This window comes from Penicillium vulpinum, assembly GCF_028829585.1.
Source record: "Penicillium vulpinum strain IBT 29486 chromosome Unknown utg000001l_segment0_segment0, whole genome shotgun sequence".
Lineage (NCBI taxonomy): Eukaryota > Fungi > Ascomycota > Eurotiomycetes > Eurotiales > Aspergillaceae > Penicillium > Penicillium vulpinum.
The window spans coordinates 3,793,668-3,820,428 of NW_026643241.1; the positions used below are offsets into that span (position 1 = coordinate 3,793,668).

Consider the following 26,761-nt stretch of genomic DNA (forward strand, 5'->3'; position numbering starts at 1 on the left):
CCAGTTACGATCTACTAGATCCAGTCTAGTTACCTCAAAATTCTTCTATCCCATATTCTCAGTCTGTCCAATACGTCCCTTGAGTACATTGATAAAAACTAGTGACCAATGTTTTATGGGTTCCAGAATGGCAATATCAAACTCTCTAAAAACTATTAACTTGACAGTCGTGTAGGACATGCTGAAAAAGAGCAATATGCACGTTTATGTAAGGTGTGTGATATTCCAGGGTTGATGTTCGTAAGATATTCTGGGTAAATACCCATCCACATGCTGATCCACCATATTTCTGACATATATTCCTGGCCTAGGTCCTCAAAATTACAGGATGCGTAGGTTTTCATTATCTTCGATGTTCCTTCTGCAGCTGTATGAAGTCCAATTCTCGTATTATGGATACCCAAACACGCACGGTGTGAATAGTTTTATTACATATGAAATAGCGTACTTGTTTTCATGACAGTAGTGCAGAGTGGGGAACACTGATGGCAGGTAGGCAATGTCCAAAGCGTGCGCGTTCTCTATAACAGTGTGTGACTAAGCTAGATCTATTCCAAAGTTTAGGCCTTAGTATCTTCAATATCTGCATATCTCGGGCTTACTATACTTATCTGACAATCTTGAAATTAAATCTACTTCTTAACGCACTCCGAAAAAGTACAAAACCAAAGACTAAGTCAGTGGATTTCTCTACAGAATCTTCCAATATATCTACCAGCGTACGTATTTCCTGCTCAAGACTCTTTGTTCCTGACAATAACTCAATTGGAATATGTAGATGCATGATCCTCTGTCTGGTACCTCCAACCCAATCGCCATTTGCGGTATGGCCATGAGATTACCGGGTGGAATTTCCAACGATACCCAGCTCTGGGAATTTCTTCTTGCCAAAGGAGATGCCAGGTCACGAGTTCCAAATACTCGGTACAACGTTTCGAGCTACCATTCCAAATCGGGAAGGCACGGAACAACGAAATCGGAGTACGGGTATTTCCTGGATGAATCTGTCGACCTTGGAACCCTCGACACTAGCTTCTTCAGCTTTACAAAACTCGAACTGGAATATATCGATCCTCAGCAACGTCAGCTGCTAGAAGTGGTCCGGGAGTGCTTTGAAAGTGCCGGAGAGGTTGATTACCGAGGACGAGATATTGGATGTTTTGTGGGCTCGTTTGGCGATGACTGGACCGAAAGTCTCACCTACGATCAACAAACCTCAGGCAAGTACCCACTAATGGTTGGAGGTGACTTTGCTATCCCGAACCGGATCTCGTACGAATATGATCTCCACGGGCCAAGTCTGAGTATTCGAACGGCCTGCTCTTCATCGGTTGTCGCGCTCCATCAGGCGTGCCTTTCAATCGAAAAAGGGGAGTGCTCAGCCGCCATTGTTGCTGGTTACAATCTTATTCTCACTCCCACAATGACTATGATAATGACGTCAAAGGGCGTACTTTCGTCTGATGGGTCTTGTAAATCATTTGACGCGAACGCAGATGGGTATGGTCGCGGCGAGGCCGTTAATGCCATCTACATTAAGCCATTAGAAGCCGCCCTCCGTGACGGAAACCCTATACGTGCAGTTATTCGGGGCAGTGCTGTGAACTCAGATGGAAAGTCTGCGGGGTTCACTGTCCCTAGTGCAGATGCCCAGGAGGATGTCATTCAGAAAGCGTATCACGCTGCCGGCATTACTAACCTGGCCCAGACCTCATTTGTGGAATGTCATGGCACAGGTACCACCGTCGGTGACCCTATAGAGGTAGGAGCAATTGCAAATACATTCGGGGATAAGGGAGTGTATATTGGGTCGGTCAAGCCTAATGTCGGACATTCTGAAGGTGCATCGGGGCTCACCTCAGTCATCAAGGCAGTATTGGCTGTTGAGCATCGCATTATCCCACCAAATATTAAGTTCAATACCCCAAATCCCAAGATCCCGTTCGAGGCCAAGAGAATCACGGTCCCTGTGGAGGCAACCCCTTGGCCTCAAGACCGCTGTATAAGAGCCAGTGTGAATAGCTTTGGAATGGGGGGTGTCAATGCGCATGTTGTTATCGAGTCCGCAGAGAACTTCACTCCACCAAGCTCACCATTGATTGAAGAGAACGTCGCAGTACCACGAGTGCTGCTCTTCTCAGCCAACACCCAGGATTCACTCGAGGCAATGATTCAACAGAATCTCGCGTATCTGACGGACAACCCTGGCTCCCTGCGTGATCTTGCGTACACCATGGGTGCGAGGCGGGAACACCTGCCTTTCCGGGCAGCATCAATTGTACGCAGCGACATGTCAGTTACTACAACTTCATTTGGAAAGACCCCCTCCACTGCCCCCAAGATCGTCATGGTGTTTGCGGGCCAGGGCGCTCAATGGCCAGGTATGGGTCTGAAACTCTACCATTGCAATGCCACCTTTCGAAGATCACTCTTGGAAATGGATAGGGTGTTGCAGGATTTACCAGATGCCCCTGCATGGTCTATCATTGATGAAATCGGGAAGGAAAATGGAACAAGCGAACTTTATCTATCATCCCATTCGCAGCCGATATGCACTGCACTTCAGATCGCACTTGTTGATGTCCTTTTCGAGCTCAACATCATGCCTTACGCCGTCATTGGTCACTCCTCCGGGGAGCTTGCCGCAGCCTACGCTGCTGGGAGGCTGACTGCAAGCCAAGCCGTGATTTCAGCCTTCTACCGGGGCGCCGTGGCCGGAAAGGTGACACAAGCCGGAGGTATGGCTGCGGTTGGGATGGGAAGAGACGACGTTTATCAATTCTTGAGACCAGGTGTGGTTCTCGCCTGTGAGAACTCCCCGTCTAGTGTCACCATCTCTGGTGATGTCGACGAAGTAGAGCATGCCATGCAGGCAATTAGTGTGGCACGACCAGAAGTCCTGGCTCGGCGACTCAAGTGCGATACTGCGTACCACTCACATCACATGAAGGCTATAGGAGAAACATACCACTCATTGATTGATCCCTTTTTTGGTGGTGCGGTCGAATCAAAGTGCCAGGGTGTCCACTTTTTCTCAACGGTCACTGGCGATGTACTGAGTGACGGAGATATTGTGGGATCGAAATACTGGCAGACAAATCTAGAGTCTCCTGTTATGTTCCAAGCTGCTCTCAAAAATATCCTCGCCGGGCAAGATAGCCGTCAGCTTCTATTTCTTGAGCTTTCGCCACATTCCACTCTCGCCGGCCCAATCCGCCAAACACTAGACCAGGGCCAAGTGAGCCAGGCTTATGTTTCTTGTCTGGCTCGTTACAAGAACTGTGCCGAGTCATTCCTTTCTGCCATTAGTCAAATGTACTCGCAGAAGTATCCCTTCGATTTCAACCTGCTCACCAACCCAGATCGAAGTGCCAAGGTCCTCACGGATGTGCCAACCTATCCCTGGCAGCACAATTACTCCAGTCTATACGAGCCCCGTCAGAATAAAGAATGGCGATTCCGCAAAGGACCAAAACACGAACTCTTGGGAAGTCGAGTGGTTGATAGTACAGACAATGAGCCAAGTTGGAGAAATGTGCTTTATCTAGAGCATGTAACATGGCTTCGGGATCATAGGGTCTCGGGAAACATTGTCTTTCCGGCCGCTGGTTATATCATGATGGCTGGAGAGGCCGTGAGACAGGTCGGCTCCACAGCAGCGGGATTCATTGTGCGCAGAATGGTTCTAGATACAGCAATGATTCTCAGCGAGTCAAATCCGACAGAGATCGTGACATCGCTGTGGAAGCGTCGTCACGATAGATGGTATAATTTTACCATCAGTTCACACAACGGAGTGAAATGGATCGAGCACTGTTCTGGGGAGGTAGCCAAGGGTCATGACCTACCCTTGGCTAAAAACAAGCACGAACAAAACTTGCCTCGCGACATCGACGTTTCTAGCTGGTACAAAACACTAAAACGGGGTGGTGTTGGTTTTGGGCCAGCTTTTCAAGGCATTGAAAGACTTTCTTGCTCAACCACCAGTAATATTGTGTCTGGAAAGATTGTGTCTAGGCTGAGTGAGTCTACATATTATCCGGTACATCCTACACAACTGGATTCCTTCTTCCACACTTTGTACGGTGCAATATACAAAGGATTTGATTGGCAGGTCGAGACACTGCCTGTTCCAACGAGTATTGCGGAAATCAGCATCAACGATTGTGCCTCTGATTTAGACGTCACGATCTGGGCCGATGCCCCCAAGAAAGACATGATAACCGCTTGTGGTGAGGCGTTTGGATCTGACGGCAATATTTTATTGAGATTCAAAGACACCGTTCTTCGACCTCTCGGAGCGAACCAGCCTCTGTTTGCAGAAGGCGATTCTAAAGCTGGGGCAAGACTACATTGGAGACCAAGTATACAATTCCTCAACCTCGCCGACCTGATCAACTCACCCTCAAACTGGGCGGAGCATACGGTATTGTTAAACTGTTTGACTTTGCTGTGCGTTGAAAAGGCTCTCTGTCGTCTTGATGCTCGGGGGGTATCTTCAAGTATCCCACACCTTCGAAAGTACCAAGACTGGCTTCAAGGACAGCCTAAACCGACATCCGAGGAAAGCATAGAATCTTTGGTTGACCAGATTCTAGCTACACCAGCGGCATCTTGCGCCCAGGCAATGGTGAAGGTATTAGACAACATTGTGCCGATGTGCAAAGGTGAAATCGAAGCTTTAGAAATTCTCATGGGCGACGATACTCTATATAAACTATACAACTACTTAAACGAGGTTGACCGTGCTCCATTCTTTGATTGTCTCGGCCACTACCAGCCACATCAGCGAATTCTTGAGATTGGAGCAGGCACAGGAGGAACAACCGCAAAAATTCTTTCTCAGACAATGTACTCGACATATACATTTACAGATATCTCTGCGGCGTTCTTCCCAGCAGCGAAGGACCGTTTCAATTCCCACTCAAACATGATTTTCAAAACGCTTGACATTACCAAAGACCCTTTAGATCAGGGGTTCGAACCAGAGTCCTTTGATTTGATCATTGCAGCCAATGTCTTACACGCCACACCAATTCTGCACGAGACACTCACCAATGTTCGTAAGTTACTCCATCCGCAGGGCAAACTACTCTTGGAGGAGCTTTGCGGGGAGGCCAAATTCGCCAATTTCATTGTCGGGGTTCTGCCCGGGTGGTGGACGGGCGAGTTAGATGGTAGAACGGACGAGCCCTATATCTCGCCTGATCGGTGGGATAAAGCCCTGAAGGATACTGGTTTTAATGGCCTCGACGACGTTGCGTTTGATGCAGCACCACCGCTTCATAGCCTTGCATTCATGATTGCAAGCCCGTCCTGCTTGTCCGAGGCCCCTCCGAGAAGAGGTATCACGTTACTTTCTGATATAACGTCATCAGAAATCGCTGCACAGATGCAGAAACAATTACGCTCTAGGGGATATACAGTCAGTATTCAGGGACTTGATCAGCCTTTGCTAGATGGGGAAGATGTCATGGTTCTTCTTGATACAGCATCTCCATTCTTCAACAATCTCATCAGCAGCAGGCTTTCCGCTTTTCAGTCTTTCTTACGTGAAATCCAGCGATCGCATTCCGGAGTCCTTTGGGTGACCCGACCGATCCAGATGAACTGTGAAAATCCTCGGTTTTCGCCTACTGTCGGTATTGCACGAACAGTTCGCTCTGAATTTGGCATTGACTTTGCGACATGCGAGGTCGATGTTCTCAAGTACACAAGCATCGGGCTTGTCATTGATGTTTTTGAAACGTTTCATAATCGGGCCTATGGAGAGAATGTCTACCCCGAATACGAATATGCGATTCACGAAGACACTGTTCATGTGGGACGTTTATTTCCATTCTCTGTCCAGGACGAGTTAAAGCGGATTCAAGAATCGGATATGAACATCAAAGACACTAGATTATCTCTTGATATCGGCACACCTGGTATTGTTGACTCCTTGGCATGGACTGTCAACTCAGAGCAGCAGGGCCATTTATTGAACGATGATGAGGTTGAGATTCAAGTGGACACTGCTGGAGTAAACTTCAAGGTATGCATAGTATCTGTGTCTTTAGGTACCTTTAGAGAAAGCTGACGCGTCAAGGACATCCTTATCTCTCTGGGTATTTTGGATTTACCGAGTACGGTCATGGGTCTTGAGGGCGCTGGGATTGTGCTCCGAGTTGGTGCACAAATTCAGGATCTTTGCCCCGGTGACCGAGTATGTGCTTTTGGTCCTGGAACCTTTGCGACGTCAGTGATACTTCCAGCATCACGGTGTGTCAAAATCCCAGAATACCTTTCGCTCGAGGATGCTGCAGCCATGCCGCTTGTGTTTGCAACCGCCATTCACGGACTGTGCGATGTCGGACAGTTGAAAAAGAACCAGGTATTTGTGCCGTCATATTTGGGAGATAAACCACTGACTCAATGTGCAGACGGTTCTCATTCATTCTGCCTCTGGTGGTGTAGGCCTTGCCGCCATCCAAATCAGTCAGATGATTGGGGCAATCATATACGCCACCGTCAGTAATGAGGACAAAGTGGAGTACCTTGGGACATCGTACGGTATCCCACGAGACCACGTCTTCAATTCGCGTGACTCGTCCTTTTCAGACAGGATCATGAAATCAACTGATGGGCGCGGAGTTGATCTGGTTCTAAATTCACTTTCTGGAGACTTGTTTCAGGCTTCTTGTGCATGTGTCGCCAAGTTTGGTAAGCTGGTCAATCTTGCTAAGTGGACAGCAGTCAATCAAGGGCAACTTCCCATGAATGTCTTCCATCCTAACATGGCCTACGTTGTTATCGACATCATCGACTACGTTGAGTGCAGGCCCGAAGAAAGCAAACGGTACGTAATCATCATGAGACATTCTTACCAGCTTTAACCTGTATGTCACTAACATTTGCGTGTTCTAGTTTGTTGAAGAAAATTATAGACCTTTATAAACAGGGTCATATCCGACCTATTACCCCTGTGAAGACGTTCTCTGCGAACGATTTACAACAATGCTTTGCCTACATGCAGACTGGTCAGCATATTGGCAAGCTTAGGGTCTCAATCAATTCACAGAATACGTCTATTGAGGCGGTTTGCCCTCCCAAGACCATGAGCTTCCAAAGTGATGCGTCTTACCTCCTCGTCGGGGGGCTTGGAGGATTGGGTGGTGGGACAGCAAGGTGGATGGTTGAGCATGGTGCCAGACATCTCATCTTCTTGTCCCGAAGCGCCGATGCAGAGTCTAATAATAACCTCTTCCGTGAACTGAAAAGCCAAGGCTGTTCCGTGACAGCAGTCAAGGGAAGCGTCTGCAACCCATCGGACGTTAAGAGAGCCATTTCTTGCACCACCAAATTGAAAGGCATTTCCAACATCTCTATGGTTCTACAAGACGCATCGCTGATCAATATGACATTGGATGAATGGAACGCTGCCACTGGACCAAAGATACAAGGAACATGGAATCTGCACGAGGCAAGCTTGGACCAAAATCTTGATTTCTTCCTCCTTTTCAGCTCGATGGGTGGTATTATTGGAATACCGGGGCAGGCCAACTATGCCTCTGCGAATACCTTCATGGATGCGTTCGTGCAATTTCGCCATCGCTCCCATTTGCCCGCCTCTGTCATTGACATTGGTGTAGTCCAAGGTATTGGGCATGTCGCCAATAACCCGGCGATCTTGGATAAACTCAAATTGCTCGAATGTACTCGCATGAGCCAAAAGGATTTGTTCAACGCCATCACAGTTGCCATATCTCATAGCCTTCCTCCACAAACCCAGGACGGCCATTACGCGAACCTAGCGCAATTCATCACTAGAATTAGAGGCACCGCCGGCATGCTAGAGGGTACCAGTGGAAAGACAATAATACTCGATAGTCGCCTAACTGCTTGCTGTAGCAATTCCGCTGACACTGCGCCTACCGAGAAGAAGACTTTGGCAGACAAACTCAAGCATTTCATGTCTTCGGCTGCTATAGACTCTGCCATTCTTTCAGAAACAACAGCGACGGAATTCGTTGGTAAAGAGATTGCAAAATGGGTGTTCGACCTTCTCATGAAACCGGTCGATGATGATTCAGAGATCGACCTTTCTCGCTCCCTCGTTGATGTCGGACTTGACAGTTTGGCTGCTGTGGAAATGCGGTCCTGGTTAAAAGCCTCCCTGGGGCTCGATATTAGCGTTTTGGAGATCATGGCATCCGCCAGTCTGGCTGCGATGGGTGAGCGTGTCATTCAAGGGCTCATCAGGAAGTTCGGGGGAGACAAGAAGAATTGACAGAGTATATACTGTAGCGGTTGTTCTGGGAAAGAAACTTCCGTCACAATCTCTGACTTTTTCGTTTCCTTTTTATCGAAGTCCCTACAAGCCCTAGCGGGCCTCTGCAAAGCCCACAAAGCCCAAAGCTCAAAGCCCAAAGCCCAAAGCCCAACCCATTAGTGGGCTGGGCTTTGGGCCTATCCTTTGGGCCTATCGATGGGTTATGGGCTTATACCTTGAGCCCATAGGGTTTAGGCCTATGATAGGCCCCCATTATTTATCAAACAATACAAATATACCAATCTATCGCAACTGCATAATTAATACATTTTTTGCTGGTTTTTTGGGTGTTGAGATTACTATCCAGGCTGTATATAAACATTTTGAAGCTATACGTGAATCGTCATATTCTTCCTCTTCTTCACCTTCTTCTTCCTTTACAAGTCAAGTTATAGAAAGAAATAAATCAAACATTTGAATCATTTGATTTGATTAATAAGATAGTAGAATTAGTGTTATATTTATATAATTCCTACTTCTTACCATGATAATTAAATGTTACTGAGTATGCAGGTTGGAACATGCGTAAAATGCAGTCATTAATCAGCTACTTTATGTATGCCAAGATGATATTTATGCAGCGAAATGGGCTTTGCAGAGGCCTAGGGACAACAGGCTCGTAGCGCCCGTACATCTAAGAAATAAAGCTCTTGATGAGTATCAAGAGGAAGCTTTGGTCTAATGGATCGTCCGTATGCGTGATTTGCACCTCCCTGTCACCCCCGAGATGCTCACAGAATGGGCAAATCGGGCCCTCGTACGCGCGGGTTCAAATCATGAAGTCAGTAAGATATGGTCATATCGCTTCGAGAAACGGCTTCCACCATATCTTATGTTAGGTCCTGTGGCACAGAGAACGAAGGATAAGAAGCGTCTTGACGCAGAGGACGTAGGATACCCTTCTTCCTACCTCCCCACAACTGCCACCTCCCTGTGTGGTACAGTACTCCCGGGCTTAATTCCAGGATACGCGTAACCATTCTAGGAATAGTCTAATTATATCACCGGTCTAGGTGTTGCACCGTAAATTACTAGATTATTGCATTATTCTGATCCATGTTTGTTAGCTATCGGAACCTGGCTGGCAGTGCTACCATGGTTGTCGTACCATCGTCCCTTGCCTGCTTGCGCCTCCTTCCTACTCAAGTACTAAATGGACTCTAGGAATTTGCGAGATCGAGAACACTAGATTGATCTCCACTTTTATGGGAACAAATTAAGTCTTAAAGTGTATCGCCTCGATTATCTTTCTGTACCAAAGTTCTATATCTGTTGCTGGAAGACTTGGGCTATCAACACCGCTTCGAATCAGCTGACGACGTACTTCGCTATGATCTCCAAGTGTGTTCTAATGAGCAGATAACACATATTTTTCCAGGCAAAGAAAAAGTGCTTCATTTTATCTTGGAATGCTCTGCGGAATGTGCCAGGTCTTTCTATGCCCTTTGCTTGCATAGACTAAGCTTATCCTTGCTATCGGCACAAGTAATCTCCTTGTAGGCTGATTTACCAACGGAAAAAAACGTGCTGCTTCCTTACTATAAATCCCAAGAAACATGTGCTGGGGATTGATGCGCTAATCTATTGATCGTGTCGGCTCACATTAGCTATAATCTCATCTCATGCGCGATGACATGGAACTGCGCAATTGTTACACGACCATATCTGAGCGCCACAGCAACATCGTATTCTCTCGCTTTTGATCTGATGGGGGACCGAAAGGGAGAAGTATTTAAGATAAATAATAAAATTCCAAGCCTCCCCACTTAAAGTACCCGAAAGATATATCTATTTACCTAGCTATCCCAGATTTTGTACACCCCCATTTCTACCGAGGCATAGTGACCTCAGCCTTGTATGTTCAGATTGCCTGTGGTAATAAAGGGATACTGTCTTCAGACAATATCAGTTTCAAATCAATTTCTTATGCAAAGCTGACTGGTTTGAAGCCACAGTGCATCTTGCTGGGCATTATCAATTACCGACCACAAGAATTCGCCATTTTTGTCAAACCAATCTGATTACTTTTGTATATTGAAAGAATCTCAATTATGGGTAATATAATTGCTGAAATCGAGTTCACCTCGCTTCGAATTCCAACATTCGAACTGCCATGGCCTGAGAGAATCTCACCAAACGTGGAACTTATTGAAACTCGTATGTTGGAATGGGCAGAAAGATATGAATTGTTTCCCAACCAAACAGCATATAAAGAGCGGGTCAAACGTACACGTTACGCTTGGCTTGCCGCGCGTTGCTATCCAAACGCCAGCCCTGAGTTGTTACAAACAATCGCCAACTATTTTGTATGGTTCTTTCTCGCCGATGACTTGTTCGTTGATCGAGTTGAGAAGGTGAGCCCTGATACGCTGCGCAACCTCACCGCAATGATCGACGTGCTGGACTTCAACTGTGCAAGCCAAAAGCCTGTTTACGGTGAACTGGCTTGGCTTGATGTTTGTAAACAACTCCGCCGGCTATTAGCAGCAGAGAATTTTGAACGTTTTGCTCAAGGGATGCGTTTGTGGTCAACTACGGCAGCTCTGCAGATACTCAGTCATCTGCAAGATAAACCAGTGGGAATTCGTCAATACGAAACAATTCGCCGCCATACGAGCGGGATGAACCCTTGTCTCGCACTATCAGATGCAGCAAACATTGGAGCCGTTGGTCCTGATGAATATTATCACCCTGATGTTCAAAGGCTTTGTCGTCACGCGAATAATATTGTCTGTTGGAGTAATGATATCCAGAGCCTGGGTATTGAGATGCGTCAACCGGGTCAGTTTTGGAACATGGTGGGCACGTATGCGGGCTCCGGATATACATTACAGGAAAGCGTCGACTATACAGCTGAGCGGGTAAAAGCAGAGATTATAAGCTTTAAGCGACTGTCTCACAAGATCTTGCTATCTGCTAGTCCACAGCTTTGCGGCCTTGTTCAAGGGTACGAGTATTGGATTCGCGGATATATTGATTGGGTTATGAAGGATACGAAGCGCTATGCCACCGAATTTGCTGCTGGTGATGCTGATGATCGTGACGTGCTTTCTTCTCAAACTTGAATAAACTCCTACGGATACAGTGCGCCCGAATCTGTTGCAACAATCTAACCGGGCCTTGCAATTTTTTCCAGAATTCAACCTCACACATTCAACCATCAATTTCTCTATCACCATGCCTAAAGATAACGCCAAAATTGAGATTCAGATTGTTAAAGCAATTCTTTATCCCAGCAATCTAAGCCTCATACAGGATGGATCGAAATCAGTTTCACCACTTTGCTCTCGTAAGATCTTTCTCGAACCCTAATCCGAAACATGCTAATCTATTTATTTATGGCTCAGTTTCAAGTACTGAATCGTATTGAAATGTGTCATCACGTGCCATGCTGTTCTATAAATTACTTGTAATACTCCTAAAAGGCGGTGCTAAATAAGGCACTCAGGCATTAATTCCCACCCCCAGAAGGGGTTTTGAAACCTGAGTCCTATAAGTCTTCGTACTATGCATTCATATTTAAGCGCCCCGCTTCCCATTCTAACTGACAGAAAATGTGATAAAAACAAGGTATGGTAAGGTAATCAAATATATGTAATTCTAACTAATAAAATATGATAAAAATCCGCATTTTGACAATCTGTTATGCGGCTTGCTGACTAGCTCTAATACACTTTTTGTACCTAGGGTATACCAAGTACTGGCTGTCACATAATATATCTAGCTGTTTTTACCCAGTAATACATGCCGTATTTCTGACAATAAGTTATATGAGAGTTATCACGTGGGCTCACTCAAACCGGAATCCACAGTACTCCCTCGGACCTCACCCTTGCCACAACAAACCAAAAAACGAGTGTTTGACTGCGCTGAATTCAAGTATAGATGCAGAAGTTGAGTGTAAGGCACAGGCGACTTTTACTTATACTGCCAACTACTCGGGCATGTACTACTGCAAATGAAAGAATATAGTTGGTGCGCAGTCCACAATCAGATCCGTTCCCGTGCCGCTACCCCATAACTTAAGAGATCCACCGTAGCAACCTTGGAACGCTAATAGAACCTTAGCGATGCTAAGGGCAAGGTACCCTATTTGGAATTCGGTGGAAATTGACCTGCATCAAAGTTCCGCGGCAGGAACAGACGATAGTCATCACTGTATACAGTAAGCAAGTGGCCTTGGAAATCTTGGCCGGGAAGTGCGTAAGCATTGAGCTTGTTACCGCACGGCGGGCAATTGAACTTGCGATTGGTGGTGCTGGCGGCTGCCACAGTTCTGTTGATCACACCACAGTTGTTACAGTCAGGATGTGGGACCGTAGTGCCTTGTGGCAGAGTGTGTCCACATTTAAATATGACAGGGCCTTCAGGATGGTAACACATTCTGTACTATCAAAGTATGAGGCAAGATCCACAGAAATATTTTGGAAGCTGATTACTCACGTTGAAAGCTCGCGTGTGCTGATATTGTGATGATGGTATTATGAGATTTAATGAGGTCGGAACTTTAACATCACCGCGGGAATATGATCTTTATATAGAAATCAACGCGATACAGGAGAGGCTATAGCGCATATCAGTTCAGATAGACAGGCTTATAGCCCAGAAAGGCTCTGGATATGCTCCATGGTAGTGGACAAGGTCGATCTCTTGTTCTGTCCAACAAAAGAGAACATGACGACCATATTCAGCCCCTGGCCCTTGGAGGTAATGTGGAAACTAAGACTAGTAAATGGCTTACTGAGTTTCCTGCTATCATGGTTCTATCGAATCATCAAAAATCGAGCGAAATGGCCCGAAACTACATATCAACAGGGTGTCTTGGTTCTCCCTGTGTGAAAGCCACGAGACCACATAGGGCTAGATCGTAAATGAGTACAGGGTTATCAAGAGCCACGATGGCTCACGATCATCACAGCTTCCTTGTCGTAAAAATGCGTGCTTATTATCATTAGCGGTGATTCGACTTTCATATGGATAGGCATATGGAATGACTATCAAAATGACTTCACAGGGCTGCATAAGCAGCCAGCTATTCTTGTAAATCATGAGTGGATAGATCCCAAGTTTTGGTCGACATTGAAACGCCTACAACTCTGACAGGTATCAATTTGAGTAGAAATTCATTGCTATTAGAGAAATTAGAAGAGGACTTCATCCCCTGGGAAAGAATGCCCAGCTGTACATCCTCAGTTGGTAACCAGACATATGAAATTCGCTTAGAGACAACATATATGTACGTGTCGACAGTCTCATCAAACTGGATCTATTTCTTCAAATCCGCACATCCGAGGGCAAGAGTGCCGCCCTAAAGATCAGTTAGTCATGGAATCTCTACGGAAGAGTCTGGGTTGAAGATTATCACTTACCAGGATGTTAGCCTCGGTGCAGCACTGGGGCTCGGTGTCACAGCTGTGTTTCTCGTACCCATGGCCTGTGAGAAATGTTAGAACAATTCCTATTTTAAATAACCTGAGCGAGTCAAAACATACAGAGAAGACCAATTGATCCAACGATGCTGGCAGCATCAATGCCAAGAGCTAACAAAAGGGGGTCGACAACGGGGTCGAGAGGAGTGGTGAGAGTTCCACAGCAGAGGAGGGTGCCGACGCATTCCGAGGTATCAGGCTTATGGCTTTCGGTAGACTCGGAGCGCTTCAAGGAGAGGTTAGACTCCTGGGGAAGAGCAGATACCATGCCGGCACCAACGAGAGAGAGGACGGAGAGGATAGAGAGTCTCATTTTGATGGATTTTTTTTTTGAGCTTATCGTTCGAAGAAGGGAGAAGTAGTTGTCTTTGTGATGAAGAAAGGATTGTGATCGTGGATGATGTCTTGAATCCGTGGAATATCCTGATCCTTATATAGCTTTCGCGACAAGACACCCAAGGCATCAATTGCTCCTGACACCACCCTATTTCCAAAAATTGAGTATCCTTATCATTTGGGTGGGTTTGTGAAAAGCTCCGTTTGTAAGTCGTAGACATGAATTCTCCGAGTCGTTCCAATCTCGGCGGGCAAGACGATCTAAAAAAAACTCTAGATAGCATTTAGCCGCAATATAAGAGGTCAATTGAGAGGATTGGGCCCCGAACCGAGGTACAGAGGTGCTGGAACAGCAGTTCCCGTTCCTGAAAAAGTGACCGGTTCCTTGAATTGAATCTGACATAGTTCATGATGTGCACATACATGAGCCAGATGAGTTCCAAGCGAGCTGTCTTGGCTGTCGATCACTGATGGTCCATGCTCAATATTATCGAATGACTTAAAGTCACTGGTTGCAAGTCAATGCCAAGTCAATGTACGAGACCAATAGCCAGCGGAGCAAACCCCCGTTATTGCCTTTCTATTTCTCCAGATGGGGGAGTTCCTTATCAGTGGACCCAGTTTCCGGGATGATCTGCCTTGTAGTATCGAATCAGAATTGCCGAGATGTCGATCCACCGTAAGGAACTGGAGCCCATTTCCTCCAGTCAACACTATCAACCAGCCTCAGAATTCAATTGATACATTTAAAAAAAAGCAAATATGTGCTTCATAGTGTCATCCATAGTCTCCGCAGTCTGAAATTGTATCCATGGGTGTCCCTAAATTATGATTTGTTATTTCCCTCCCGTTCGAGCGCATACTGCGGTAGAGCAAAGCGAGACATTTCAGATAAGTTTCGCATCGTTGATTGCACAATGTTGAACTAGCTCGCGGGCACCAAGAGGATAGGGATATTGTGATAATCCCAAGGTATTGGTAAACTTCGATCTCGGCGCAGTCGATCGGTTTGACCATTGCACTTCATTGGATCACTTGAGGTTGTGTAGGTGCTGGCTTTCTCTGATTGTCGTCGTGGTTCATGATGATCTTGATAAGTGTGTCTGAATGAGTTACGTGAACGCATTTGACCAACACTGGAAGCAGATATCGGCGTTGTGCCTTAGTTTGGTCTGTCACCTGAAACTCGAGGTCATCTTCTTCGAACTATCTCGTCATACCTTTGAGAGGGTTCGATAATTGTCAATAATTATCAATTCGATGCTGTGCCGAGAAACTAGAAAGGATAAGGCGCCGAGCTTTAGAGTCAGGATATAATGGATCGTCATCAGCCATGGTCATAAACCTTATGGGATTTCAATATCTCTCAAATATCTCCTGAAATTCAGATCAAAATCTATTCCAGTCATAACGAAGATGAACACAAAGTGACCAGGGCTGATATGGAAACATGTGGCGGTGCACGTGTGGCGGTGCGCTTTGTCCACACCGCCACATCCTCGCGACACAAAAAACTTCCCGCCTCAATTAATCCACACCACATTCCCCGGGGTTTATCGATCACCCACCCCTCTACCTTTCTTGATTTTTGAGCAGTTGCCCAGCGCAAATTGCACATAGATCATAATCAAAATGCCTACCACTTCTCTTGCCGACCTGGTGGCCGCCCTCCCCTCGGAGGACACCTGGGGCCCCTCCACCTCTGCCGATAATAACATGCTTTCCGGTGTGCCATACGCTCCTTTCTCTAAGGGCGACAAGCTGGGCCGCATGGCCGACTGGACTGCCGAGACCAAGGAGCGTCAAAACCAGCGCCCCCAGTACAACCGTGGTTTCAGAGGTATGTTCCTTTTCACCTTTTCTCTGTCCCCACCAACGGCCTTTTCAGTCGAATTGCAATAGCTAACAGTTCAAACAGACCAGCAGGTGTACGGCGCCGGTACCTCCAACCTGTTCACTGTCGCAGCCGCCGAGGACGAATCCTCGTTCTCCGTCGTTGATAACACTCGTGTCCAGAAGCGCGGCTTCGGCCGTGGCGGTGGTACCGTCTTCCGTGGCCGTGGTGGTCAGCGCGGTGCTGCCAACCAGCGTGGTGGACGTGGTGGCTTCCAGCGTGCTGGTCCTAATGTTAGCCGTGGTCAGCAGAGTGGTTACCAATTCAGTGACCGTGGCGGTGCTCGTGGTGGCCGTGGTGGCCGTCGTTTCGGCTGGAGAGATTACGACAAGCCACAGCGCATCCGTGAGGCCTCTGTCAACATTCGTCCTGACTGGACTATGCTCGAGGAAGTTGACTTCACCCGTCTGTCTAAACTGAACCTCGATGCTCCCGAGGGTGAGGACCTCGAGACCTACGGTTTCCTCCACTACTACGACAAGTCCTACGACAAGCCCCCCGTCAAGAACGCCGAGCGCAGAATGCAGGCCCTCGATCGTGCTGCCTACAACGTCACCACCTCCCAGGATCCCGTCATCAACGAGCTCTCCGAGAAGAACGCCGCTACCGTCTTCGCTACCTCCGATATCCTGTCCATGCTGATGTGCGCCACCCGCAGTGTCTACTCTTGGGATATTGTCATCGTCCACCAGGGCGACAAGATCTTCTTCGATAAGCGCGACGGTGCCTCCTTCGACATGGTCAGCGTCAACGAGAACGCCATTGATGCGCCCCTCGAGGCTGCCGAGGCTGCCGGCAAGCAGGAGCAGATTAACACCCCCAACGCCCTCGCCATGGAGGCCACCATCATCAACCACAACTTCGCCCTGCAGACTCTGATCGAGTCCGACAAGTCCAAGGTTTCCTTCTCCAAGCCCAACCCCTTCTACGACGAGACCGAGGAGACCGAGCCCCTCGCCTCCAAGGGTTACAAGTACCGCCGCTTCGATATCTCCCTCGAGCGCGACGAGGAGCCCGTCTCTATGATCGTCCGTACAGAGGTCGACGCTGTTGTGAAGGGCGGCCCCACCGGAACCGAGGACCAGCAGCTCATCATCAAGGCCCTCAACGAGTTCGACCCCAAGGCCCAGGGCTCCGGCGGTGCCCTCGACTGGCGCAGCAAGCTCAACTCCCAGCGTGGTGCCGTCCTCGCTACCGAGATGAAGAACAACAGCGCCAAGCTCGCCCGCTGGACTACCCAGGCTATCCTGGCCAAGGCCGACGGCATGAAGCTCGGCTTCGTCTCCCGTGTCAACCCCCGCTCTCCTGCCGCCCACGTCGTTCTCGGCGTTGCTGGCTACAAGCCCCGCGAGTTCGCTTCCCAGATGAACCTTAACCTCGGTAACGGTTGGGGTATCGTCCGTACTATTGTTGACCGTATCCGTGCTCTTGACTCCGACGAGCCCGCCGAGAAGCTCAAGAAGTACGTCCTCATCAAGGACCCTAACAAGTCTGTCCTGCGTCTGTACAGCGTCCCTGCTACTACTTTCGAGGAGGAGGATGAGGAGATTGAGGAGGAGAAGTCGGATGACAAGTCCGATGAAGCTGATGAGTAGATTTTTTTCTGATGACTTATGTTCCTCGAATGTGCATACGTACTCGACCTAAAATTTGATGCTTTTATACTCTTGACTATAGAGTCTGACCAATAATCCATTCTATACACTTCATTTTCCAGACAAATTTCATATATCAACTAGAATAACTACAGAATTCTGCGTCCGCGGGCAAATCGTCTTGCTTTTTTGACATATCCCCAGATTAATAAGCCTGTTACGCAAATTATTCTACAGGCTCCAATAATGATTGATTTTGATAATGGGGTTCCATTAGGTATGGGTTGCTTGGGGACGTAAAGATGTCAAAAGGTGTCGAGGATCACGATGGACTAACTTTTGTACGACTTTCTCGGAGGCCACAAGGAAAATCTTGGGTGCCTTCTCGGTGGCTCTATAGGCTTTCGCGGTCCTACATGTTGAGGATGTCTAATATTGCCGAGTTTAGGGATTGTCTGTATAATCCTCCTTTTTGGATATGGATATGCGCATCTAGAGGGCCGTCTACGTTCTAGGTATCATATAAACCTCAGTGTCATTGAAGCTGTGTACTCAGATTGTTGGAAGCAAGATTAAAAGCAATATAATTGGTTGCTCCTAGAGCTGTGGCTGACAGGTGGGCAGCGAGAAAGAAAGGAAAGATATCATCTCCACCTTCGGTGGTTTTCACTTATATACAACCCTCTTAGTTGGGGTCACAAAGACGGAAACGAAAGAAAAGATTGATAAGGAAAGAGGGAAAAAAATAAAGGAAATAGAGAATTGAAAATGAAGTACTTCACAGGCACAATCAAAACCGAAAGGCAGGCAGCAAGCAAGGGCGCCGAGTCACTCCATGACAGTGAGCCAGCACAGACAAAGGGATTTTCCGGACATCAGATCATAATCATTTTCATTGCATTTGACCCATGCTCAACCATACATCGAGTCATCGGCTGTGCCGGACATGCCGAGATCGACCTTAGTGCCGAGCACACTGCTCAGACAATCTATCAACTCGAAGTCCTCGACTACAGCGCCGAAACCGTAACAACGGACCTTGGTGTTGAGAGTATCCATGATGATCTTCACGTCCTCACGCCGAAGCGTCGAGTACAGCTCGTGGTTCTTGAGACACTGCAGGGCCATGATAGGCGTGATTTGTCCTTCTGTCACAAGCTGCCGGCTGAGGTTGAGTAGTGTGCTAAGATTTGCGTGTGGGAGGTCCGGTGCCTTGTGCGGGTATGGTTGTTCGTGTGTCGTTTTCGCAATGTAGCTAGGCGGTGGGCACGTTGCCATCAGGGCGTGTCCGGAGAACGGCATGTCTTCGTCTTCGGCTTCTGTGATCGACCGCCGGCAGAGATAGTCTGTGTGTTCGCGGCAAGGGCCTTCGAGTCTGTATGGATATATTCGTTAGCTCGTCTAGTTTGCTATTAGATTGGAATGGGCCTCACGTTAGGATAAAGTCAACCTGCAACTGGGGGTCCGTTTCAAAGACACCTCCCTGCGTAGCTGGCATGGGCTGCATAGTATCAACGGGCCCGCACAATGAATGATCCATGCCCATGGAATGCTCGACTGCACTCGTGTGATACACTTGCTGTTGGGATACATATCCAATCGGCGCCGAGACCTCGGGATGGTCCATGCCATTGGCGCGGGGACTCATTCCAGATGAGATCGTGGTTGCGGGGGTGGTATTGTGGTTGCTCGCCGAGTGGGCAATAGGGGCAGACTGCGACGCAGTGCTGCTGGGAGCGACAGCAACGGGGCTCGGTTGATAAGCCACCATGGGTGGACGTTCCGCCCGGCGGCGCTCTAAATCCGCTTCGTATTGGATTCCGTTCGCGACAAGGATTTCTTTCAGGATTTCGTTCTCCAATCGCATTGAATGAAGCATCTCTTTGTGTTGTCGAATTGATGCGTCGGCTTCTGTAATATCGGTGGTGTAGGCCTCCCGTAACCGCGATACCTCGACCTCCATTTGTCTGATATATCGTTCCTTTCGCTCGCGATGTGTCCTGTGTGGATCAGTCCAGCCCGATGATGATTGAATTCGGGGGGGAAAAAATACCTTTGGGCCTGACGGTTCAATTCCTGCCGCCTGGTGAGTGCAGGCTTGCTATCCGGCTTGGGGCCACGGCGTTTGGGCTGCTGACCATCTGCAAAAATTCAGTTGTCGTCCGATCAAGCGATCGGAATCACTCACCTCGCGTGGTCTTCCTCATACCACCACTAGCAATGCTGCCACTGCCGCCTCCTCCGAAGATCTTGAATATTTCAGCTCCGAAGCCTTTGTTCGATGGGGTCTGTGGTTCTTCTACCGTATCCTGCACCGTGCACTCCGGGGCCGTGGGCCAAGCCGGAGGAGCATTGGCGCCATAATGTCAGCCATCGAGATGTGATAAAACAGTGGATATTTGCTTCTGGTTGGGGGGGGGGGGGTATCGGGGCCGGCGGGGAGAGATTGATCAACTCTGGATAGCTTCCCGGGTGGCGATAACCGGGGAAACCCGTCATGGCTGCAATTCCCCTCAAGCTTCACCAAGTCCAGATTCACCAGCTTGCACACAAGTTGAATTCAACCCATGCATCTTGGTATATGTTGTGGGTTGTAGAGCTGTGGGGTGCTGGATACCCCCCGATCGCGAAACCGTCGCGAAACCCAAGTAGATCAAAGAAAAGAAGGAACTCACCAGAATACCCCATCGCGTGATCCATTGGGTATACCCCACCGCTGAGAGCCATGAGAGTTTAGGAATGTTTAAGTTTGAGAAGGTCGTGAAGGAAGATCTTGTATGTTGTAGATTGGAGTATAATATAAAGGAAAGGTGGATTGGTGATGGAGCCGATTTTTGTACAACTCCTTTTTTTTTAACTTGTCAGCTGTTTTATTTCGTTTCATTTTTTTAAATTACTTTTTATTTTCTTATATTCTTAATTGATTTATGAAATAGAAAAGGCGTTCGATCTGTCTTAGGGGCTCCACTGCAAATCAAACGGTCAACCCCGTAGAGAGTAATATATAGATACCTAGAGACTAGATATAAAACACACAGAATTGGTATAACCCGGTATAGCCTGGAATATACATGAAAAACATTTGAAAAACATTTGAAAAACATACAAGAATAGGCAGAAAACAGAGGGGGAAAAAATTAATCAACACTTGGACTTTGCAGCGTTTGGTGAAGAGTGGGAACTCCTACCACATGGACAGTACATGGGTGGTACAGTCTCTAACAGCCACTTTAGCGCCACAAGGCAAGTACCATGCAAGTATCAGGTACATGCAAGGTTTATAGGTGTGATCAGTCGAACATGCTGACCAATCATATTCGTCCAACAGCCACTGGAGACCTTCCATGATGCATCCAATAGTCTCCTCCTATATTCGAGAGATCGGGGATATCCTTGACTTTGACAAATAATACGATCATTGGGCGTCTGCCCTGATCCCATTAATGCCCACCTAATACGGAGTATCACAATGGGCGCTTCTAGGGAAAAAATGGACATCTACGAGATCCAGATCCCCGACTCTCACGAGATTCTAGTGCACATTGGCGCCGCGAGTACCGCTCAAGATGATGCACGCTATTGGGCCCAGGTTGCCGCTATTCTGGAATTCCAGTGTGCGTCACGCCAGCCACTGATGGAGAGCAATTCTCCAGGTCCCGATCGAGATCACCCGCATCCCTTCTCCGCCGATGCCGCCGTGCATTCCTCGGTGCCTTGGACGACTCAACACGAGGCTTTGCCAATATTGCGGGAGGCGTTACGGCCCGCATACATCACCCTATCTTCGGATCCTCTTTCGGTCCTTGAAAGGGATGGCGTCACTCCACGCGAGCATATCATCTCAAATCATTCAGACTCCCGAGACTCCCTCGGGAGTCTAATCAGTGTCATTCCAGATTCCCAGCCAGAGATCGCCCAGGGACTAGTCCATGCCGAGACATCTTATGCAGCACTATCGCCTCCATCACAGCTTGCTCCACCTCCACCTCGTAAACGACGTCGCACAGCCCCGGCCTCGCCTGATCCGGCGAACCCGGTTTTAATTGCACATGAAACACCAATTCCAACTCCTCCAGCGAACCAGCCCGCTGTATCTCATAGCGTGACCCTCTTCCAGAACAACCCCACTAGTTTCCCACAAACCCCCATCGAAATATCCAGCTCAGCTCAAGACGAAGAACGCCCAGGTGAATCCATCACACACCCTGCTACGCCCTCGCTTCCCATTCCTGCAAACGCCAACCCCCCTAATCCTATCACTCTTTCCACTTTACCCTTCGAGATCCATCCCCCAAGACCCCCAATCTCCACTTCCCCTTTCACTACCCACATAACCCCAACCCTATCCATGCTCACAGAGCGCCTTAACCCAGCACGCACCTACAAACCATCCACCCAATCCCGTCCCCTCGACCCCCTAGAACGGGGCTACTGGTTTATGCATTTCGCTATCGAACCACCCCAACACCAGAATCGAGATCCACCCGATCTTCTTACAGACCCAACCCCAACCTCAACCCCAGGCCTCAAGCCTGGAACTACAAGTCTTACTCCCAACGCAAAGCCAAAAGAGAACCTACGATCCTGGCCCTCCCCGTTCTTCCATGCCTTCTGGTCCTTTCTCTCGGACTTCGTAGGCAGGGACGGCCGCGCGGGCTGGGGCGTCTGGTGTATTCTCGAGGCTGCGACGCCAGCCCCGTCAACGATCTCGTCTGACATGCACGTCTCTCTTAAAGTCTATGCGTGGGGTGAGGTCGCTATGCACGTCTACCTTCTACTCTTCTTGGCGAGTGAGCGGCGGATTCGTGGGATGGGTGTTCAGTGGCGGGATGCGGGGGAGGATGTTGTTATTCAGATGCCATAGGACATGGTGTGTTTAATTTCGGGATTGAGTGAGCGAGTCTTGAATATTTGGTTGGAAATTGTAAATTATGCATAAAACTAACATCTATACCCAATACGCATTGCATGGCAATAATGTCATTTCATAATTTTGAATCTTCGATTCCTTATTTTGATAGAAGAAGTGTTATTGTACATGCTGGAAATGACAAAGAGAAGAAGATTCCGTTGGGGACGATAATGAGAAACAAGGAGAGATCAATGGAAATGATTGAGTTCAATAAATGAGCAAGTTGAAGCAGATTCTCCGATGGTCCCCTCCGATGCGCCAGGTCGCCAATTGGAGGAAGGAAATAAAAAAGATAAGAAAAGTGAGATCAAATCAAGGGAGGCAACTAGTACTGCAGTTCGCCGCTGCCTGATGCGTCGACCGCATCTAGATCTTCATAGCTCTTCAGGCTGCGGCCCTGGACGGCTTCGCGCGGCGCCATGGGACCTCCATTGGAACCCATGGAGTCTGGGAACGGGTTGCCGGCGGCCATATTGGCTGCGGGATGACCAGCTGGAATGCTGACACCAGGAGGCGGGAGACGACCACCACCATACATGCCGGGCATACCGCGGGGAGGACTCAGTCGGCCGTTGCCGTTGAATCGGCGACGGTCATACGGGCCAGGCCGGTTGTTGCGGTTCTGTCCGCGACGCATGGGTCCGGGCTGGTGCAGACCGCCGTCGTGTCCCATTGCGTTTCCACTCCACCCGCCTGCGTGTGAACCCATCATGCCAGGCATTCCACCTGGAGAGAAGGTAGGCATGTTTCCATTGGGGGCGTAGGGCATGCTGGCAAGGCTAAATCCACGAGGAGTGCCGGTGTGGCCTTGTCCACCGAGTGGGAAGTGGCCGTTGCTGTTGGCATCCGATCGGGATGGGGCAATGCGTGCTGGGTCCAAGACATAGGCATTCACTAATGCAAGCTACGAGGACTGTTAGTACACTCAATCATTGTCGAATGGTTGCCCACTTACATCTTTCTTGATGCCCTCAAACCACTCTGTATGACGCTTCTCGACGTGCTTGCGCCAAAAGGCTTCGGCCTTGAAGAGCTTGGTACATTCAGGCGCCTTGCACCGGTACTTGGAGTCATCTTCCTGCTTCATGTACTTCAGAAGTTCATCCTCAAGCGCCTGGTCAACGGGCTTGCCGCCAAGCTTGCTGAGATCGACATTCTCTGGCTCCAGAATCTGCAGCAACTTGTCTTCAAAGGTCTTCACCCAGTTGAAAGCACGCTGAAGTTGCTGCTCAGACTTAGAGCCATGACGCTGTCCGCGCTTCTCTTGGACAGGCGAAGAAAGGTCTTCTCCTTCCTCGCTAGGTTCCTTCTTCTTCGCCGGGAATGGCTGGCCAAGAGCACTGGCTCGGGCCACCTCCTTGGCTTGGGTGGAAAGTCCGGTGCGCGGACGACGAAGGTGTCCGCCAGGGCACTTACGGCCAAGTTCATGGACTGAGTCACTTTCAAACACACAGAAGAAGCAGAAGTTGTAGACCCGGCGCAGGTATTCAACAACCAAGTCCAGCTTCTTCTTCTTGACTGCAAGTTCCTCATCATCAACTTCTTCCTCGTCTAGAATTTCCTTCTCTTCGCCTTCCTCAATCTCTCCTTCATCTCCTTCCTCTCCTTCATCTCCTTCATCTCCTTCATCGCTATATCCGTTTCTCTGCTTCTTGGCACTGACCGGTCCCGTAGCAGGGGGCTGGAGCTCACCTTTGCCGCGAAGGTCGTCAACATACTCTTCGATTTTAGTGAAACCATCCACAGTGATATTCATCTCGGAGTCCAACTTGGCAGTTAAACGTTTGGCCAGCTCGAGGTCACGATCAATTCGCTCAGGCGCGGAGAACAGATCCCAAAGAGCCTTCTTGCGCGGTTGAGCCGGGGGAACATGGACTCCAACATGGCAAACAAAGTCACCATGGACAGAATCATGGATGGTCTTGTCATTAACGGCCTCGAGAGCCTTCTCAGCTGGGTTGGTTGTGACACCACCGTTAACACCTCCATCATGGTCCATATTTTCGAATTCTTCGTCTCGTCCATCTCCCCGCTCCACTGTGCTGGTGTTTGTAGAAGGGTGCAACATGATCCAACCCATGCGATGGAACTTCTTGGAGGGGTTTGGGTCGCTGAGGCTGAGCCCCTTGAAGCCTCCATCTTCCTCTCCGAGATGCTCTTTGCAGAACTCCTCGATCTTGCTGCGACTAACGTTTGGTGCGAGGGTTTTAATAAGGAGCGCAGGCTGCGCAAGGGCTTCGTCACGAAGGTCTCCACCACGTACTGGAAGTAGGTCGAGTACTCCCATGGTCTCAGCGGTAGCCGTAGTCTCACCTTCCTCCTTTTCGACCACACCACCGGCACCATCGCTATCGCTCTTGTAGATGCCTTCAAGAGTGAAGTCTTTGAAAAGGTTATTTTCAATATCATGCTCCCACTGTTCATATGCACCCTGTCGAACCGACATCAGACGGGCGCGAAGAGGATCTCTGACTTCAGGAACGTAGCGTTCTTTGAACCACTCCTCGTTCCGGTGCTGCTGAACAAACAGTCTGGCCAGTCGAATTTGCAGATCAACCTTGTAGGTATCATAAGCTTCCTGGATTTGCGCGCGTTCTTTCTCGCGATCCTCGCGCGCCTCACGCTCTCCCTTGACTCGACGACCGCCATTCTTGGCGCGCTCTTTTTCCTCGTTCACGGATTCCTCCAATCTCCACCACTCAGCAAACCAATTGAATCCGACTTGGAAATCCAGTGTAAGAGGGTTGGGCATCGGGTTGGTATGGATAGGACGATTGCCGCCACCGGCGCCATCTTGTCCAGGCACGTAGCGGTCGATGTTTGCCACAGTTGGCGAGGGAGCACGTCGGCGGTCCTCGCGTTCTCGGGCAGCATGCTCCCGAGAATTATTGTAAAAGTCTTCTCGGTGAGAACGACGCTCCGAGGGTTCGTACCGGTCAATCACGGGCGAGCGGGAGCGCGGTCGTGCGCGTCGTCGATCTTGGGAGACTGGTTAAAAGTCAATTTCGCCCACCTCTCTTTAACAAGATTGAATGATAGACTTACCAGGCGACCGACGTCTGTACGATTCTCCTGTAGGGCGTCCCGCAAAGGAATCCGATTCACGGTTCCTTCCAGGAGATCCATACCCATCGTAGGAATCCATTGTTCTAAACCTTCCGAGATAGATATACTCTATCGCCTTAGCTGCGATCAAGGTATCGATGTACCCAAGGACTCAAGCCCAGGTGGATAAAGCGCAAGCACGACAGTCTGCGTTGATGAATCAAGGAGTCGTCGGGAACCGCAGGATGAGCTAAGATTCGGTATTCGTCAATATCAGACCAAGTAACTTCATAGAGCGAAATAGCGATGGCGGCGGCTAGGAAGTTCACGAGGGATAACAGAGGCAGGGGTGCAGGGAAAAGAGAGAGACAAGAACACACTGCTGCTGGCGACATGTCGGCCCTGAAACTTGGCAGGGGGGTTGGAACATCTTTGCAGCAGGTGATTTCGGGTAGCAAAGAGAGATTATGAAGAAGGCTGGCCAGAGCCAATGCTGTTATGCATTCATGGAGTCATAACCCACAAGATCCAGCAATGCGCAGCTGGCGCCACGGCTTAGAAAGGAAGAAAATAAGAAGGGGATTGGAAAAGCAGGGTCAGAGGATAGGATGGTAGAAAGAGAAGGGGCAAGGGAGAAAGCCAAAGAATGAACAGAAAGCTAATTGGAGAAAGAAGAGGGCCACCTACAAGAAGCCTCGAAGCGAAACACGACAGTTGGTGATGAAGGAAAGAAGCCGAGGAGGCGGACGAAGCTGGAGAGAGCTGGGGCGCTTGTCCTAAAAGGGTATGGCGTCACGGGGATGAATGGTATCTGTTGATTGGCGGGTTGTCAGGAACAAGTCCAGATGACAATCGCCTGCCCTAACTTGAACAACAGTTGAATCTGTAATTTTTAGGGGAAGAGGGATGAAAAGTTGGTTGAAGTTGAAAAACGTGAGCTAGGGTTAGTCACTCCAATAGTGAACGAAGTATAACTTCCTGTAATAGCTAAGAGGTTCAAATAACTTCAATATTGTCGATGATTTCCTTCATGGAGGTGTGCTTCGGCGTTGTGCTACTACTTTCCACTCAACCGTTTATCAACTTTTTTTTCATTTTTCTTGGCCCCTGAGCATTTATGTTGGTTGCCGGGTCACTTTTCGCTTGACTAGCGCTGGCAAACGAAGTGATACGTCCATGCATGAATCGCCGGGGTACGGAGTCATCCAAATATGGCAGTTTTGTTTTGACTTGTTCTTT

The 26,761-nt window shown here is 48.7% G+C and overlaps 8 protein-coding genes across 8 annotated transcripts; 4 read left to right on the forward strand and 4 right to left on the reverse strand.

The window, feature by feature from the left end:
- Positions 1–778: 778 nt before the first annotated feature.
- N7479_001368 (type I polyketide synthase) lies at positions 779–8,269 on the forward strand (the record flags this gene model as incomplete). Its single annotated transcript, XM_057249065.1, has 4 exons — positions 779–6,034; positions 6,089–6,373; positions 6,423–6,838; positions 6,907–8,269. The coding sequence occupies 4 exons, from the start codon at positions 779–781 to the stop codon at positions 8,267–8,269; spliced, it is 7,320 nt and encodes a 2,439-aa protein (XP_057113497.1).
- A 2,093-nt stretch (positions 8,270–10,362) lies between these two features.
- On the forward strand, positions 10,363–11,376 carry N7479_001369 (terpene synthase metal-binding domain-containing protein; the record flags this gene model as incomplete). The annotated part of the gene is made up of 1 exon (XM_057249066.1): positions 10,363–11,376. One exon carries the CDS (start codon positions 10,363–10,365, stop codon positions 11,374–11,376), a length of 1,014 nt encoding a protein of 337 aa, XP_057113498.1.
- Positions 11,377–12,260: 884 nt separating this feature from the next.
- On the reverse strand, positions 12,261–12,694 carry N7479_001370 (uncharacterized protein; the record flags this gene model as incomplete). The annotated part of the gene is made up of 2 exons (XM_057249067.1): positions 12,261–12,400; positions 12,427–12,694. 2 exons carry the CDS (start codon positions 12,692–12,694, stop codon positions 12,261–12,263), a joined length of 408 nt encoding a protein of 135 aa, XP_057113499.1.
- An 883-nt stretch (positions 12,695–13,577) lies between these two features.
- Positions 13,578–14,053, reverse strand: N7479_001371 (hydrophobin family protein; the record flags this gene model as incomplete). The annotated part of the gene is made up of 3 exons (XM_057249068.1): positions 13,578–13,619; positions 13,681–13,745; positions 13,804–14,053. 3 exons carry the CDS (start codon positions 14,051–14,053, stop codon positions 13,578–13,580), a joined length of 357 nt encoding a protein of 118 aa, XP_057113500.1.
- A 1,655-nt stretch (positions 14,054–15,708) lies between these two features.
- N7479_001372 (eukaryotic translation initiation factor 3 subunit D) lies at positions 15,709–17,565 on the forward strand (the record flags this gene model as incomplete). Its single annotated transcript, XM_057249069.1, has 2 exons — positions 15,709–15,916; positions 15,995–17,565. 2 exons carry the CDS (start codon positions 15,709–15,711, stop codon positions 17,563–17,565), a joined length of 1,779 nt encoding a protein of 592 aa, XP_057113501.1.
- A 912-nt stretch (positions 17,566–18,477) lies between these two features.
- flbB lies at positions 18,478–20,292 on the reverse strand (the record flags this gene model as incomplete). Its single annotated transcript, XM_057249070.1, has 5 exons — positions 18,478–18,940; positions 18,999–19,565; positions 19,619–19,706; positions 19,754–19,864; positions 20,241–20,292. 5 exons carry the CDS (start codon positions 20,290–20,292, stop codon positions 18,478–18,480), a joined length of 1,281 nt encoding a protein of 426 aa, XP_057113502.1.
- A 742-nt stretch (positions 20,293–21,034) lies between these two features.
- N7479_001374 (uncharacterized protein) lies at positions 21,035–22,429 on the forward strand (the record flags this gene model as incomplete). The annotated part of the gene is made up of 1 exon (XM_057249071.1): positions 21,035–22,429. The coding sequence occupies one exon, from the start codon at positions 21,035–21,037 to the stop codon at positions 22,427–22,429; it is 1,395 nt and encodes a 464-aa protein (XP_057113503.1).
- A 373-nt stretch (positions 22,430–22,802) lies between these two features.
- Positions 22,803–25,622, reverse strand: N7479_001375 (putative arsenite resistance protein Ars2; the record flags this gene model as incomplete). Its single annotated transcript, XM_057249072.1, has 3 exons — positions 22,803–23,381; positions 23,433–25,465; positions 25,523–25,622. 3 exons carry the CDS (start codon positions 25,620–25,622, stop codon positions 22,803–22,805), a joined length of 2,712 nt encoding a protein of 903 aa, XP_057113504.1.
- Positions 25,623–26,761: the final 1,139 nt, after the last annotated feature.